Here is a 15,349-nt window from a genome sequence, read left to right as displayed (position 1 = left end):
CTCTTCTTCCATAGACATACATTACCCATGATGCTCTTCTTAGTTCCCATCATCCTCTCCTTACAGTTCCCATGATCCTCTTCTTCCCGCTAACATTTAGCTAAAGCTACATAATGTAAAAGGTATGGCTGTGGGAATGTCACTTCCTCCAAGCCAAAGGGAGCACAGGGTAGCCAATGAAGATGATGGTGGCATGGTTTGCGAAATCTGTTGATAATATATTATATACAAGATGTCTAAACGCATACCTATTTGCTGAATAGGATTTATTTATGTGTGATGCCCAGGAATAGGCCTATCTCACAGCTCGCTTTCCACGCCCACTTCCGGTAGATAGTGGTGTCATTTAACATTAGGCATTTACACTTTTTTTCTCTGGAGAATCTAAGTACATTTCCTAATGTTAAAATGTCAAAGACCGATAATAATATGAAGAGAACACAATGGTATAACAACTCAAATAAGTAGAATAAACCTTACCTTTACAAAACGGTAGTTTGTGGCTTGTGAAAATACCTCTTTTAACATGGAAGCCTATGGACCGAAAAAAAAATAACACCACTAGCTCTAAAAGGGGGCGTAAAAAGGGGGCGGGGAAATGCTGTGAGATAGCCCTATTGCCCAGGAATTGTGATGCCCAGTTTTTCACAATCCCAGGAAAGCATTGTGAAAAACTGATTTGGTCCACATTACTGCATCTGCGTTGGGAGCGGGGTCCCTCGGGACCCGACGCAAATGTTGCGTGAACTGGCGTTTTTTTTTTAATACCTGCGGGCTGGGATGGAAATAAAACAATAATAATAATAATAAAATATATAATAATAATTAACCCGGCATGCTCCCCACAAAAACATGCACCATCCCACAATAACCCAGATATAGCCCACCTGAAGCATGTTCATGCTTTACTTTAGCTTAGAGGATAACGTAATCAGGTTATGAGCATAATGCATCTATTTAATATTTAATAAGCTACAGTCGAGCAGACCAAGTCCAGTCTATTCTCACTGTGTCTTTGTTCGTGGTGCAGTAACAGCCTTACTTGTATAAACATGATTATTATCTGTTTTGAAATGAGCTCTCCTGCTGTCATTACACACGTATGGTTGGTGTGACCATTACGCACCGCTGTACTGTATATTTATAGCTCCTGTAGTTCACCATACATTCAAACTTCAGACGTCAAATCAATCTAAAAATAGCAGATCTACAAGCTCTCAACTTGTCTCGTTGCGATGCATTGTGAGCTTGTAGATAGTCTATTTTCAAAATACATTTTCATCGACAAAATCAACTGTGAATTCTGTCGATCTTATATTTAGTCGACTAAAACTAGACTAAAACTAAAACATTTCAGACTAAAATACGACTACAAAGTTTTATTCAAAAGGAAAGAACACAACACTCACAGCTGCTCCATGTCAGATCACTCATGTTAAGAGCAGTGTTGTAGCAGGCTTCTAAAAGAAATTAACTGCGGGCGGTCAGAAATCCAGCAGGCACGGCTGGGAGCGGGATTATGAAGACAGTCTCGCGCAGGGCTCTAATCCATATCACAAATCAAGATTAGATCATCTCAGATTGCAATCCAACTACTTGTGTCTGGTTCTGTTTTTTGTGACCCTGGCTTTGTGTGTGTGTGTGTGTGTGTGTGTGTGTGTGTGTGTGTGTGTGTGTGTGTGTGTGTGTGTGTGTGTGTGTGTGTGTGTGTGTGTGTGTGTGTGTGTGTGTGTGTGTGTGTGTGTGTGTGTGTGTGTGTGTGTGTGTGTGTGTGTGTGTGTGTGTGTGTGTGTGTGTGTGCGTGAGCACGCGCAGGTCTATGTGTGTGCTAATAGATGTCTCTTAGAGAGCAAATCCTCCCTGAGTGCCTCACTCACAACTCTGTCATTACCCAGGTCATAGTGGGTCAACAACTCTGTGTGTGTGTGTGTGTGTGTGTGTGTGTGTGTGTGTGTGTGTGTGTGTATGTGTGTGTGTGTGTGTGCGTGTGCGTGTGACGTGCGTGTGCGTGTGTGTGTTCCACACATATACACTTGTCTCTGCATCGTTTACGACAGTCAGTCACTCATATTTGATACAGTCTGTTTCTAGCAAAAATGTCACTAATTCGGCAGCAGTAACATAGCGTTTTCTCGCAGTCAGTTGAATCTTCATATCCATATGAGTGAATTATTTGTTTATTTTTCAAAAACGGTTCTTATATGAGGCGATCTAAGATCCCCCCTATGGGGATTATAATACAAATACAATTGTACACAAACCTGTGGAATAGCGCCCTCTAGCGATATTGACGTCCTTAGGTGGGGTTGCCGAAAGGGCCTTTCTGTGTGAACTTAGCATGTTCTCCCCGTGTCCCCTAGAGTCGATACCCTCACAAAACACATGCAGTAATTCTGGTCTCTACTGCCTCCCCCTGGTCAGTCGGGGCACTTGATGGAGGGGAAAGGAACTGTCTGGAATAACGTGTTCCTTCCACACACTACGACCTACCGGGGAAACTCCCCCCCCTGACAGGTGATAAAAAGCGGCCTGCTCAGCAGTGCTCACTCCTCATGCATTGAAGAAAGCATGAGCTCAGTTGGGGGCTCTCCCCAGTAGGGCAGAGGGAGAGTAGCGCCCAGGATTACAGTTTAGGCAATTGGCACCGAGTGAAAAATGGGTTACAAAATTGTAACCCACGTGCGTGCGTGCGTGCGTGCGTGCGTGCGTGCGTGCGTGCGTGCGTGCGTGCGTGCGTGCGTGTGTGCGTGTGTGTGTGTGTGTGTGTGTGTGCAGTGTACATGATACTTTACTAAGGCTGTGTTGTGTTGGGTCCAAGCCTCCAAGGTAATGTGGTCTGTACTTCATGGAGAGAACAAAGGTGAAGGTAACTACTTCTAAATGACTACTACTAAGGGAGATGAGGAGGGGGAGATAGTGTTTTTATGATGGGGGTCATCGTGTCTGTTGACCCCTTTAATACTGATGGGCCTGGGGCACTGGACCTGAACAAACTGTAGTGTGTGTGTGTGTGTGTGTGTGTGTGTGTGTGTGTGTGTGTGTGTGTGTGTGTGTGTGTGTGTGTGTGTGTGTGTGTGTGTGTGTGTGTGTGTGTGTGTGTGTGTGTGTGTGTGTGTGTGTGTGTGTGTGTGTGTCTCTCTCTCTCTCTCTCTCTCTCTCTGTCTCTCTTGCTTGTTTTGTTGCTTTCATAAATTATCACCTGTGGCGTGCAACATGCCCCAGTTGTTGTTGGACAGACCGCAGCCATTGTTTCAGTTCAAAAGCACTTTTTTTATTTCCATGTAAGCCACAAACTGCTTACCGTTGCCTCTTGGTGTATCAAGTGGCATGTAGGCACAAGGAAACACTGTAAACAAGATGAAAGGCAGATACTGTAGATACAAGACCTGTCATGACAGAGGCTCTCTCTCTCTCTCTCTCTCTCTCTCTCTCTCTCTCTCTCTCTCTCTCTCTCTCTCTCTCTCTCTCTCTCTCTCACTCTCTGAATGTGTGTGAGGGTGAGGTATTATTCTGTGTGCTTGGATGAACTCCATGCACAGCCGATGTGTGGTCACATCTAACTCTGGGTGTGACTCAGGCAAGGGGTGACTGCTTAAATCAGCCACCCCCATCCCACATATATTGTATACTTCGCTGTATATGAGTGTCACGCGGAAGTAGCGAAACATTGCCAATCTAAGCGTTGTGTGCTTGTAGAGAACATTTTCTTAAAGTTTTCCTACAGTGACATTAAGTGTGTTTCATAAATATTTAACCAATGAAAAGTATAGTATAGTAAAGAGCTTGTGACTAAATAATAATAACTCAGTTATTGCCCTGATGAAGATGAAACTGTCACGCTACACTCCTTGGTCCTTGAACTTTGACTATCCTGACTATTTAAGATAGGTTTCTGTCATTTCAGTATGTTCTGTATTTGTCATGTGTTAATGTACTGGTTGGTTTTGGTTTTCTGTTACTCTGTTGTAGCCTTGGTTTTGTGTATCTTATTGTGTAGTATTGTCCCTAGTGTTTCCTGTCTGCCTAGTTACTGTTTACCTGCCTTGTCTAACCTTCGTACGCACATAAAGAACAACTGTGCTGTGCTCTACCTGTGTTTGATTGCCCCCCTCCCCCCATCACACACAACTGTTTGGTCAGGCTTCGTACACACATATCAGACGAACATGCTCTGTGCTGTCCGTGTTTCATGGCCGCCTCAATGCTTTTCCAATGGAAGTCACATGGTTTGACCAAACAGTTTTGTGTGACTTCCATTGGAAAAGCATTGGGGCGGCCATGAAACACAGGCAGAGCACAGCACAGTTGTTCTTTATGTGTGTACGAAGCCTCAAACCACGTGACTTCCATTGGAAAAGCATTGAGTCGGCCATGAAACACGGACAGCACAGAGCATGTTCGTCTGATATGTCTGTACGAAGCCTCAGTCCCCCAGCCTATCCCAGCGTTGATTTTGGGTTCACCAATGTCCTGTTAATCCCTGTCTATTTAAGCCCTGTGTTTGCATTGTGTTCTTGTTGGTCCGTCGACATATGTCGAGTGAGTCTATGTATTTATCTGAACATCTTATCTGCCTATGCTTTGCCCTGATTTGGAAGAACATTGGTTTAGTTTAATAAACACTTTGAAGTTCATCTGTTCTGCATCCTGTTGCCTGCTTTTGGGTCCTCCTTCCATACTCATTCTTGACAGAAACATGTTGGCTTTTATGGAATAAACTTCCTCTCCTAGTCCTAAATTATATATATATACAATTATATATTTCCATTGATCCTAGAAGCACCATACACATTCAAGATGTGTTTAATCTCCTGTGAGCACCCGGTTGGCCTCTGGGTTTTTCCTTTGCAAATAATAACTACGTTGGATCCAATTTCCTGAAAAATTCATTGAGACAGCCATGATATATCTCCCTCTTTTCAACATTCTGCATTCATTGACGTAAAGAGATAATTCTAGAATAAGGAATCGTGACGTGAAGCAATGTCATTTTGATCATTCATTTAGGTTGTGTGTGTGTGTGTGTGTGTGTGTGTGTGTGTGTGTGTGTGTGTGTGTGTGTGTGTGTGTGTCTGTCCAATGTTGCGTTTGCAGGGTGTCCAACTACGAGGTCTTCTGGTACACACACAACCTCTTCATCGTCTTCTACATCATCCTCGTGTTTCACATGGTCGGGTAGGTGTGTGTGTGTGTGTGTGTGTGTGTGTGTGTGTGTGTGTGTGTGTGTGTGTGTGTGTGTGTGTGTGTGTGTGTGTGTGTGTGTGTGTGTGTGTGTGTGTGTGTGTGTGTGTGTGTGTGTGTGTGTCTTTATGTGTGCTTAATAGTGCGATAAGATTTTATTTTACTCCTGTGAGTGATAGTGAAGCAATCGTATCAGTTATCTGCTCTTTTGTGTAGATAAGCATGTGTGTGTGTGTACATTACATTACATTACATTACATTACAGTCATTTAGCAGACGCTTTTATCCAAAGCGACTTACAATAAGTGTATTCAACATAGGTAGGGAACAAAAACTACTAATCACCAGAAGTCTTTAGTGCATTTTCTGCAAAAACAAGCAACCAAGAGTATACCTAGCGCTAAGGTAAAAGTGCAATATATCAGCTACCTATTTCCTTAACCAGATGAGACAAAATAGCTAAATCAAATGAGCATGAGCTAAAACAATTAAGTGTATCGACTAAACAAGATCCAATAAACAATACAACAATAGAAAACAAGCGTTCGTACAACTAGTTAACAACAAGTAGGTCAGGCAGAGAGGAAGGGTAGTGTTTCCTGAAGAGGTGGGTTTTCAACCTGCGGCGAAATATGGGCAGTGACTCTGCTGTCCTAACATCAGTGGGGAGTTCATTCCACCACTGTGGGGCCAGAACAGAAAAGAGTCGTGACCGTGTGGATCGGCCAGAAGGACCCTTGAGTGACGAGGCAATCAGTCGCCCCGAGGTGGCAGACCGAAGTGGTCGGGCAGGGGTGTAGGCATCGACCATAGCCCGGAGGTAGGAAGGAGCTGTTCCTTTCACTGCCCTATAGGCTAACACCAGGGTTTTGAACTGGATGCGGGCCGCTACGGGGAGCCAGTGTAGAGAACGGAGAAGGATGGTTGTGTGGGAGAACTTGGGGCGGTTGAACACCAGACGAGCCGCAGCTTTCTGAACAAGCTCCAGAGGTCTGATGGCAGATGCCGGAGCACCAGCAAGGAGGGAGTTGCAGTAGTCCAGGCGGGAGATGACGAGAGCCTGGATGAGCACCTGGGCTGCCTTCTCCGTGAGGAAGGGGCGAATCCTCCTGATGTTGTAGAGGAGGAATCTGCAGGACCTTGTCACTGATGCGATGTTTGCCGAGAACGTCAGTTGATCGTCCAGGGTCACACCCAGATTTTTCGCAGTCCGAGTTGAGGTCACCACAGCATTATCAATGGTGATGGCCATGTATGTGTATGTGTGTGCATATGTAGTGCTATCACAGCATGCTTGTGGTCTAACAGTTCACAAGTGTAGCAGCAAAAGCTACACTTTGTCAGCAAATATTGAAGACGTGCACAGCTGGCCTGCCTAAACGACTCATTAACAACTTAACAGCCCCGCACTGTGCCAGTGACATAACAACACTACACCATAACAAATGAAGAAACAAAACATTTAATGAAACAATGTCAGAGTTCAGCAGGGGAAAAAAGGACTGCAGTGCAGTTACTGCACACCAGAACATATTTCACCATGTGCAGAAGAAGAAGAAGAAGAAGAAGAAGAAGAAGAAGAAGAAGCAGAAGCAGAAGAAGAAGAAGAAGAAGAAGAAGAAGCAGAAGAAGAAGAAGAAGAAGAAGAAGAAGAAGAAGAAGAAGAAGAAGAAAAGGAAGAAAGATATTTGTTCTTACTTCATCAATCATGACAACCACATGATTCTACATCGAATAAATGCATGGAATAAATATCACAGAAGTACTATACAATATTATTATATTTAAAGACAATCTGTGACAGTCTTCAGCAAGAATGTCAGATATATCATATATTTTGTCTTTGAAATGAATCACCACTCAAGCATTGTCTATTATTCCGCCATATAGAACTCTTACACTATGTTCAATTTGATGTTTTGCTGATATTAACAAGGCCACAAGATCACGTGATCATAGCTGTCATAGCATCATGTATAGGGAACTGTTTGTTAGTAATATGGTGAGTAAAGGTGGTGGCCATTATTGTATATTGTATATACCTCCCTGGCGATAATCAGGGTCACAGCTGGCCCAAATGGCAATTATCGTTGTGACCACTGCGTCAACACTCAATAAAGGCTTCCATGTTTACTCACCCTATTACTAAGAAACAGTTATGACCGCCTGCACCGTCCGCTGCTGTCATCTATAGGATCACTTGACCTTGTAGTCGTGTGTATGTTGGGCAAAACATCACAGCAATGCATTATGTGAATAATGTATTATTAGGAGATCAAGAGTTATACAATGGAATGATATACCTAGTGTTGATTCATTTCAATGAATACTGTATATCTACTAGGGATGTCCCGATCACGTTTTTTTGGTCCCAATCCGATTCCGATCATTTGATTTTGAGTATCTGCTGATACCGATTTTTCCCGATCCGATATTTATATATCTTTTACAGAACACTTATGCCATATCACAATAGTACAATATCCAAAATCACAGACATTATCCATCAAGATAATATGGATATAATATTGATACTAGGGATGTCCCAATCACGTTTCTTTGCTCCCGATCCGATTCCGATCATTAGAAAATGACGTGATCGGCACCGATTTCCGACCACGTGATCGGATCGTATTGTAAGGTGGTACAAATGATATAATGAACACTCTGTTCCATTCTGGTCAAACAGAGTCAGGGTGCTGATATTGTTGCAGTTTGGCTCACTGGAAACACTCTGCTACACCAATGGGTCTCAAAGTGTGGTTCATGGTTCCTTGGAGGGGTTACAAATGGCCCGCTACGGGTGTGTAACTCTGAGAGTGTACGAATGGAACCAAATTGACCTGTATGGACTGGGTCCATTTGGTTCCATGTGTACAGTCTCAGAGTTATGGGGGTTATGGGGGGAAATTAAAAGGTTTGAGAGAGAATACCGCTGTGCTACACTAAATGGAACAGAGCCTTAATTGGCATCAATAGTAGTCTCGTGTAGCCAGACAACTATTCCACAATCTCCAAATGCTATAGAGTCTGGAACTACACCTCCCGAAATCCGAGTAAGTAAGCTGCCATTTCCGTTCACGGGAATATATTTTAAAATATCTTTAGAGCGTATTTCTTCATTTCCATTTCTGCTAAGCAGCAAGCTATATATGCTTAGACGATTTTGATTTATATTAGGATAAATTTGCGCGACTGTAGACGAAACGGAATTGGGGAGGAGGCTGAACTTCCGCTTCATATTTGACTCATGATAGAACTTCCGTTGCCCGAGACTGTATGATGGAAGCATTTGGAAATTGCGAGAGGCAACAGACTGGCAATGCGAGAGGCAACAGACTGGCAATGCGAGAGGCAACAGACTGGCAATGCGAGAGGCAACAGACTGGCAATGCGAGAGGCAACAGACTGGCAATGCGAGAGGCAACAGACTGGCAATGCGAGACTACATCAATGTAACACCGGAAGGGAGGGAGGAAGAAAGAGGCTAAATGTCTGTCCTATAGAGCGTCGCAGTCCCGCCCCCTCGAGAGACCCGGAAAAGAAATCCCGTTCATTTTCCTCATAGACTTTTCACAAAGTATTTATTTAAAGACATTTACGCCGCGGACAAAGCCAACTCTTGTCGTGACAAATCATGACAACAAACACAATTTTTCGGGCTGAACAAATAATTAGAAAGAAGAAGAAAACACTTACAACACTTTTTTTGTTGTTTTTCTTCTTTGTAATTATTTGTTTGGTCCAAAATATTGTGTTTGTTGTCATGATTTGTCACGACAAGAATTGGCTTTGTTGGCTTTTGTACGCTTATAAGGTCTTTAAATAAATACGTTTTGAAATGTCTATGGGAAAAATGCATTGGGAACTATTTCCTGGGCCTGGCGTCGTCATGAAAGGACTGCGACGCTCTATTATGGCTTCTGTGCATAGAGCCTATTGATCAAACTAATACCAGTAGTAACATTAAAAACACTATATCTCTCTGCTCTCAACAGTGGCGCTCTGAAGTATCAAACCAACGTAGAGACCCACCCCCCTGGCTGCATCACAGCCAATCAGAGCAGCCCTGAGCAACAGGGGGAGGAGCTAGAGCACGGCGATGACAAACAGACCAACTGCACGGAGGAGGCACGTTTCCAGTCCCACTCACCCCAGGTCAGAATGTGTGTGTGTGTGTGTGTGTGTGTGTGTGTGTGTGTGTGTGTGTGTGTGCGTGCGTGCGTGCGTGCGTGCGTGCGTGCGTGCGTGCGTGCGTGCGTGCGTGCGTGCGTGCGTGCGTGCGTGCGTGCGGGCGAGCGACTGCGCGAATTTCACCCAGAGTGTGTGTGCGTGCCATATATGGAGGAGGCGATGCTTCCTACCCGTGATCTGTATCCTGAAACAGTTTTCCAACTTTGTCTACTATTGTGTTCAAGAATCTCTTGTTAAATGTGAACTCAAATAAAGATGTTAAATGTGAGCGTGTGGGGCATATATATGGGAAGATAAATATCCCCACAAAAAATAGTAGAATGAGAAATAGAGCATGTTCCTGGTCCTCAAAAGATAAATGGTTGTTTTATGGTTGAAAAGATTTTTAGAGGCTCAGACAATCTTGGAAATCTGGTTGCATCACACACTACACGATAATCGTATTCGATTCTCTCATCAGATTATCTTAAACATGCACACACTACACAATTTTTAAACAATGTGGCATCACTCACTACATTATTACTTGCGCAAACAGAGCGCGCAAGTCATGTTTTCGGCCAGGTGCTACGATGGGCGTGTTTGGGGCCAGCACATGTTATGACGTCATATGCTGGCCCCAAGCTGACCGTGCAGGTGTGTTTTTGTCATGCTACGAAGCATACAGTATGTCTCATGACGTGATGAAGATATGTACCAATGTCCCTTAGAATGCACGTGATATGATGTCATACAGACATACGGAAGCTGACCGTGCAGGTATGTTTTCCGTGAATCGTAATGAAGATTATGTACCACTGCCAGGGTATAATTGGTTGACGATGGTGATGTAATGATGATACGTTTCAGTGTCAAGTACATACGCATCAAACCACCCAGCCGATCACATTATACCACCAACCACTCAGAAAACTACATATACATACATATATATGTACACATATATGGACATATGAGCATATGACGTGATAAATATATGTACCAATGCCAGGGTATAGTTGACGGTGACGTAACGATGACGTGTTCCAGTGTGACGTCGAACAAACTTATAAGTAACCATTACCATCATTATTTTTGAGTGGTGTAAACCACTCCTACAACTGGCTTTTTGTGCAGAAAAAATGAGCATGGTTGCTATGTTCACCCTGTTCACCCGGGTGTGATTTCATTACAACTGGCTTTGTTTGTGCAGAAAAAATGAGCATGGTTGCTATGTTCACCCTGTTCACCCGGGTGTGATTTCATTACGTCAGACATGATTTCATTACGTCAGACAGGCTATATTACACCACTCAGTTCACACGGGTGTGATTTTTTTTCTTTAGAGATACCTCTAGAGATGCTTCTGGAGGAAAAAAAGTAGTATTTTTAAGTATGGTAAAATACCATACTTAAAAATACTACTTTTTTTCCTCCAGAAGCAAGGTACGTAGCAAATAGCTAAATCTAATAATTCAATATGTGAGACTAAGATTTGAAAGTTTGTAGCGGTCTACAGCACTTGCACGCTCTGCTTGCGCACTAGTAGGCCATTTATGGCCCCTCCCCCCTCCTCACCACCAATACAAACTGACTGCAAAAATGACCTTAATAATAGAGAAAATATATCATAAATGAATACTGAAACCAGATATAATCATTAAGGAAAGTTTATGCATGCACTATGTGTACTATGTAAACTCTAAATTTCCATTTTCCAGCCATTCAGAATTCCATTTTATCTTTATTTTTATTTTTTAATAATTTGGGGACCCCCCAAAATTCCACAGGTTGAGAACTCCTGGTCTAACACACCACAGGTTATTTTGACAAAAGGCCACTCATTCACTTCACGTCTCTCTGCTCGTAGTCCTGTTCTTCTCTGGGTTGCGAGCGACTCCCGATGCGCTGTTCCACTCGGACAGTGGTGATACAGATAAATATCAAATGTATTTTGGACGTTGTCGGGACGGCTGTGACTGAGTCTGTGAGCAACTCGGGAGGCTGGATTGGAACTTTGAACCCGATCCCACTCGACGCGTTGTGAGCTGGGATATCGGTTTAGGATTAAAATGTCAGAACTGTGTGCGTGCGTGCGTGCGTGCGTGCGTGCGTGCGTGCGTGCGTGCGTGCGTGCGTGCGTGCGTGCGTGCGTGCGTGCGTGCGTGCGTGCGTGCGTGCATGCGTGCGTGTGTGTGTCTTTGAAGGTGTGTGTGTGTGTGTGTGTGTGTGTGCGTGTGTGTGTCTTTGAAGGTGTTTGTGTGTGTGGTGAGTAATGGTGTAGGAGGGAGTTGTCTCAGTTTATGTAAAGGTTTGTAGCTCGTAGAGAGGGGCGTCGGTCCGTGCACTACATCAAGGCCTGCAGTGCATGTGCGTGTGTGCGTGCGTGTGTGTGCACATGCTTCAGTGTGCGCGGTTGAGTACGTGTTTGCACATGGTTGTTAAGTGACGGAGCGGTTCCATAAAATCCCCCTTAAACCTGCCTGTATTCCCCAGGCTCTACTGGAGCTGTGAGCAATTAGCTCAGACCCAGTGCCTGCCAGAACGTACAACGCACCCACTACCTGCTTGTGCTTCTTAAAGTGGGGGTTCAGGGACCCCCAGGGTTCCTTGAGGTGGTTCCACAGGGACCCTCACAGGTCTGTAACTCTGAGAGTGTACAAAATGGAACCAACCATTTGGTACACTGTCAGGCCTATTTTCCACCAGGGTTAAACTGATTCAGTTATTTTTGTCCACCTAATATTGAACCAGTTCAGATTGTTTCCACTGAACATGAATTGGTTCAGAACCCTAAAAGTTGTTTTGGAACTGGAACAGAAAATGGGCCTCAGAGTTATGGGGGTCCTTGGAAATAAATAAATGAAAAAAATCTGCACACCATTTTCTGCTCCCAGAACTTTCTTTACTTAAAGTGGTAATGTTTCGAGCCGTAGCCCTTCTTCAGACCTTCACATGAGATGTGAAGGGATGTTTTTCATTTATTTACTTGTTTAATCCAGCACCCAGTGCCTAGTAGGCACTTGGATGTGCGTGTTCTTATTTGGCTGTTGTTTTCACCCTCCTTTACCACTTTATGGTCCTTGAAGGTAAAACAAAACGTTTGAGGACCACCGTGCTATATAATATAGACCCCATCCAGTACCTGTGGGATCTAGAATAAGCCTGGCAAGGCAGGCTTATTTCTCTGGCATTATTAATGAGAACAAGAAAAATGCCAGAGTCTTATTCTCTACCATTGAACGACTTTTAAACCCCCCCCAGTCCTACAAGCAGTCGTTCCCGGCTTCTAAAGCTAAGTGTAATGAGTTTGCATGCTTTTTTGATAACAAAATTTGTAACATTAGAGCTGATATTATGAATGGTGCTGCTGCTAGCTCAAGCCCTCAAACAGCAGCTAATGGTGCCAGGGTTGATCTCTCCAGGGGGAGCCTATTGTCTTTCTGCACAATTGATGAAGACGAACTCCGAAAAACCATATCTCAGATGACATCATCCTCCTGTTCATTGGACACAATTCCCACCACCTTTCTCAAAGAGGTTTTAGACAGTGTGATTGGAGATATCCTAAAAATTGTAAACAGCTCTCTACAATCAGGCGTCTTTCCAGACTCACTGAAGACGGCTGTAGTTAGGCCCTTACTCAAGAAACACAATCTTGATCCCTCTGTGCTGGGTAACTATCGACCCATTTCTAATCTGCCCTTTCTGGGCAAGGTTTTAGAAAAATGCATCTTTCATCAATTGGATGTGTTTCTACAGAACAACAATGTGCATAACAAATTCCAATCTGGCTTTAGGACAGGCCACAGCACAGAAACAGCACTTGTAAAAGTAATTAATGATCTTAGGGTGTCTGCTGACAAGAAACATGTTTCCGTTCTTTTACTTCTAGATCTAACGGCTGCATTTGACACGATTGACCATTAAATTTTAATACAGCGTCTGGAGCACTGGATAGGCCTGTCTGGCACGGCCCTGTCCTGGTTTTCCTCCTACCTAACAAACAGAAGCTATTTTGTCAATCTAGCTGAGTTTGACTCAGACAAACACAACATCGGTTCTGGTATTCCACAGGGCTCGATTCTTGGTCCTCTGTTATTCTCCCTGTACATACTGCCATTGGGAGAACTCAATACCAATCACGGAGTCAATTTTCATTTCTATGCTGATGATACCCAACTATATCTTTCTGTAGCTCCAGATGATCTCTGTGCTTTAGACCCGCTGTTGACCTGTCTGTCTAGCATCAAATGCTGGATGAGTGAGAACTTTCTCAAGCTAATTGCACGAATCAGAGCCTATTTGTCACTGGACGATGCAAAAACGCTAATCCACGCCTTTGTTTTTTCTCGGCTTGATTACTGCAATGCACTTTTTTCTGGATTGCCTAAGAAAACAACTGACAGATTACAACTTGTCCAAAATGCAGCAGCCAGAGTCTTAACTAGAACTAAGATGAGAGAACATATTACTCCAGTCTTGACTTCATTGCACTGGCTTCCGGTTGTTTTTAGGATTGATTTTAAAATTCTTTTACTTGTTTATAAAGCTCTCAATGGTCTCGCACCTTCCTACCTACATGACTGCCTGCCGAAATATGTCCCAAACCGCCCCCTAAGGTCTTCCACTGCTGGCCTGCTCGCTTTGCCTAAAAAAATGGCAACTAAAAAATACGGGGAAGCAGCTTTTTGCTTCTACGGGCCGACGGCGTGGAACAAACTCCCACTGTACCTTCGACAGGCAGCCTCTGTAGACATTTTTAAAGCTCAGCTCAAGACCCACTTCTACACCCTTGCTTTTAATTGATTTGTTTGTCTTTTTAAAATGTTATTCATGTCCTCACTGTATTGTTTATGTCCTGCCTTTCTTTTCTTTTTTTGTGTAAAGCACTTTGAGCTGCATTTCATGTCATGAAAGGTGCTATACAAATAAAGTTGTATTATTATTATTATTAGAACACATAGTATCTGTAGAATCTAGAATACACAGTACCTGCTAGAATAGAACAGAATGAGCTACCATAGAGGCAGGCTGAACTAACGATCCATGGTTCATTCTTGTAAAAATCAGCTGATGCTCTTGTGCAGAGTGTCATAGTGATAATTTATTATTCGATAAGTGTCGCTTGAGAAAACATGTTTTTTGCATATATGTCAATTACATACATGTGGCAACTATCAATGAGCTGAGTCTGAGGGAAACTAACTCATTGTCTGTTTTGACCACTAAATGTAATCGACTTTTGTCTTTAAATTGTATCGCTTTTTGAGTTTCTTTTAACTATGCATTATTTTTTACTAGGTCTATAGGATTTAGTTTTATTTATTTACAATTCGGTTCAATTTGTTGTTTTTAAATGTGCTATACAAATAAAGGTGACTTGACTTGTCAGAAGCGCTCTCAAGGTTCTGGGTTCGATACCAGGCACCGCCATCTCAGCATATGTTGTGAATTGAGTACTGGGAGCTGATCGTAGGTGTGCTGCTACACCTCAGCAATCCATCTCACTGGGCAAGCACATTTTAAAGTGGATAGATGCTCTAGTTGCTTGTCTGAACAATACGAACAATAATAAACTACGGCCTACTTACTTACTTAACACTTGACCAAACTTTCAGGCAATGACAACCTTTAGATTAGGCAGGCAGAGACTTGAACGGCCTTTCATTAGTGTAGGACTTTTAGCGGGAGTGGCTCAGGAGGTAATAATGAATTGCATTTTCATAGCGCTTTTCCAAGTGCTCAAAGCGCTTTACAATGGTTCATTCATTCATACATTGGGAGGTGAAGCGGCGAACAGTCGACGCCAGCGTCCTCACTTCCCACATTCACACACCAATGGTGGCAAGCTCACACCAACCAACTCATTGGAGGCAATGTAGGGGCCTTTTTGAAACTAGCTCCTCACCACTCGCCCTACACACTTCCACTCGGTTTGAGCATAGATATATAACTAACCGAGACGCAGTGCAATGCAAGTGGATGGGAGGGG

The 15,349-nt window shown here is 43.4% G+C and overlaps 1 protein-coding gene across 1 annotated transcript in view; it reads left to right on the top strand.

The window, feature by feature from the left end:
* The window catches only part of nox4 (NADPH oxidase 4), a 56,934-nt gene that overhangs the window by 21,129 nt on the left and 20,456 nt on the right, over nucleotides 1-15,349 (top strand). Inside the window, exons 8-9 of the mRNA XM_079514595.1 lie at nucleotides 5,095-5,175; nucleotides 9,180-9,339. Of these exons, the coding sequence (XP_079370721.1) occupies nucleotides 5,095-5,175; nucleotides 9,180-9,339 (241 nt within the window). The remainder of the gene's footprint in view (nucleotides 1-5,094; nucleotides 5,176-9,179; nucleotides 9,340-15,349) is intronic.

The sequence above is a fragment of the Electrona antarctica genome (genome assembly GCF_951216825.1).
Source record: "Electrona antarctica genome assembly, chromosome: 11".
Taxonomy (NCBI): Eukaryota; Metazoa; Chordata; class Actinopteri; order Myctophiformes; family Myctophidae; genus Electrona; species Electrona antarctica.
The sequence above is the reverse complement of the archived record's forward strand: the minus strand, read 5'-3'. Positions and strand labels throughout refer to the sequence as shown.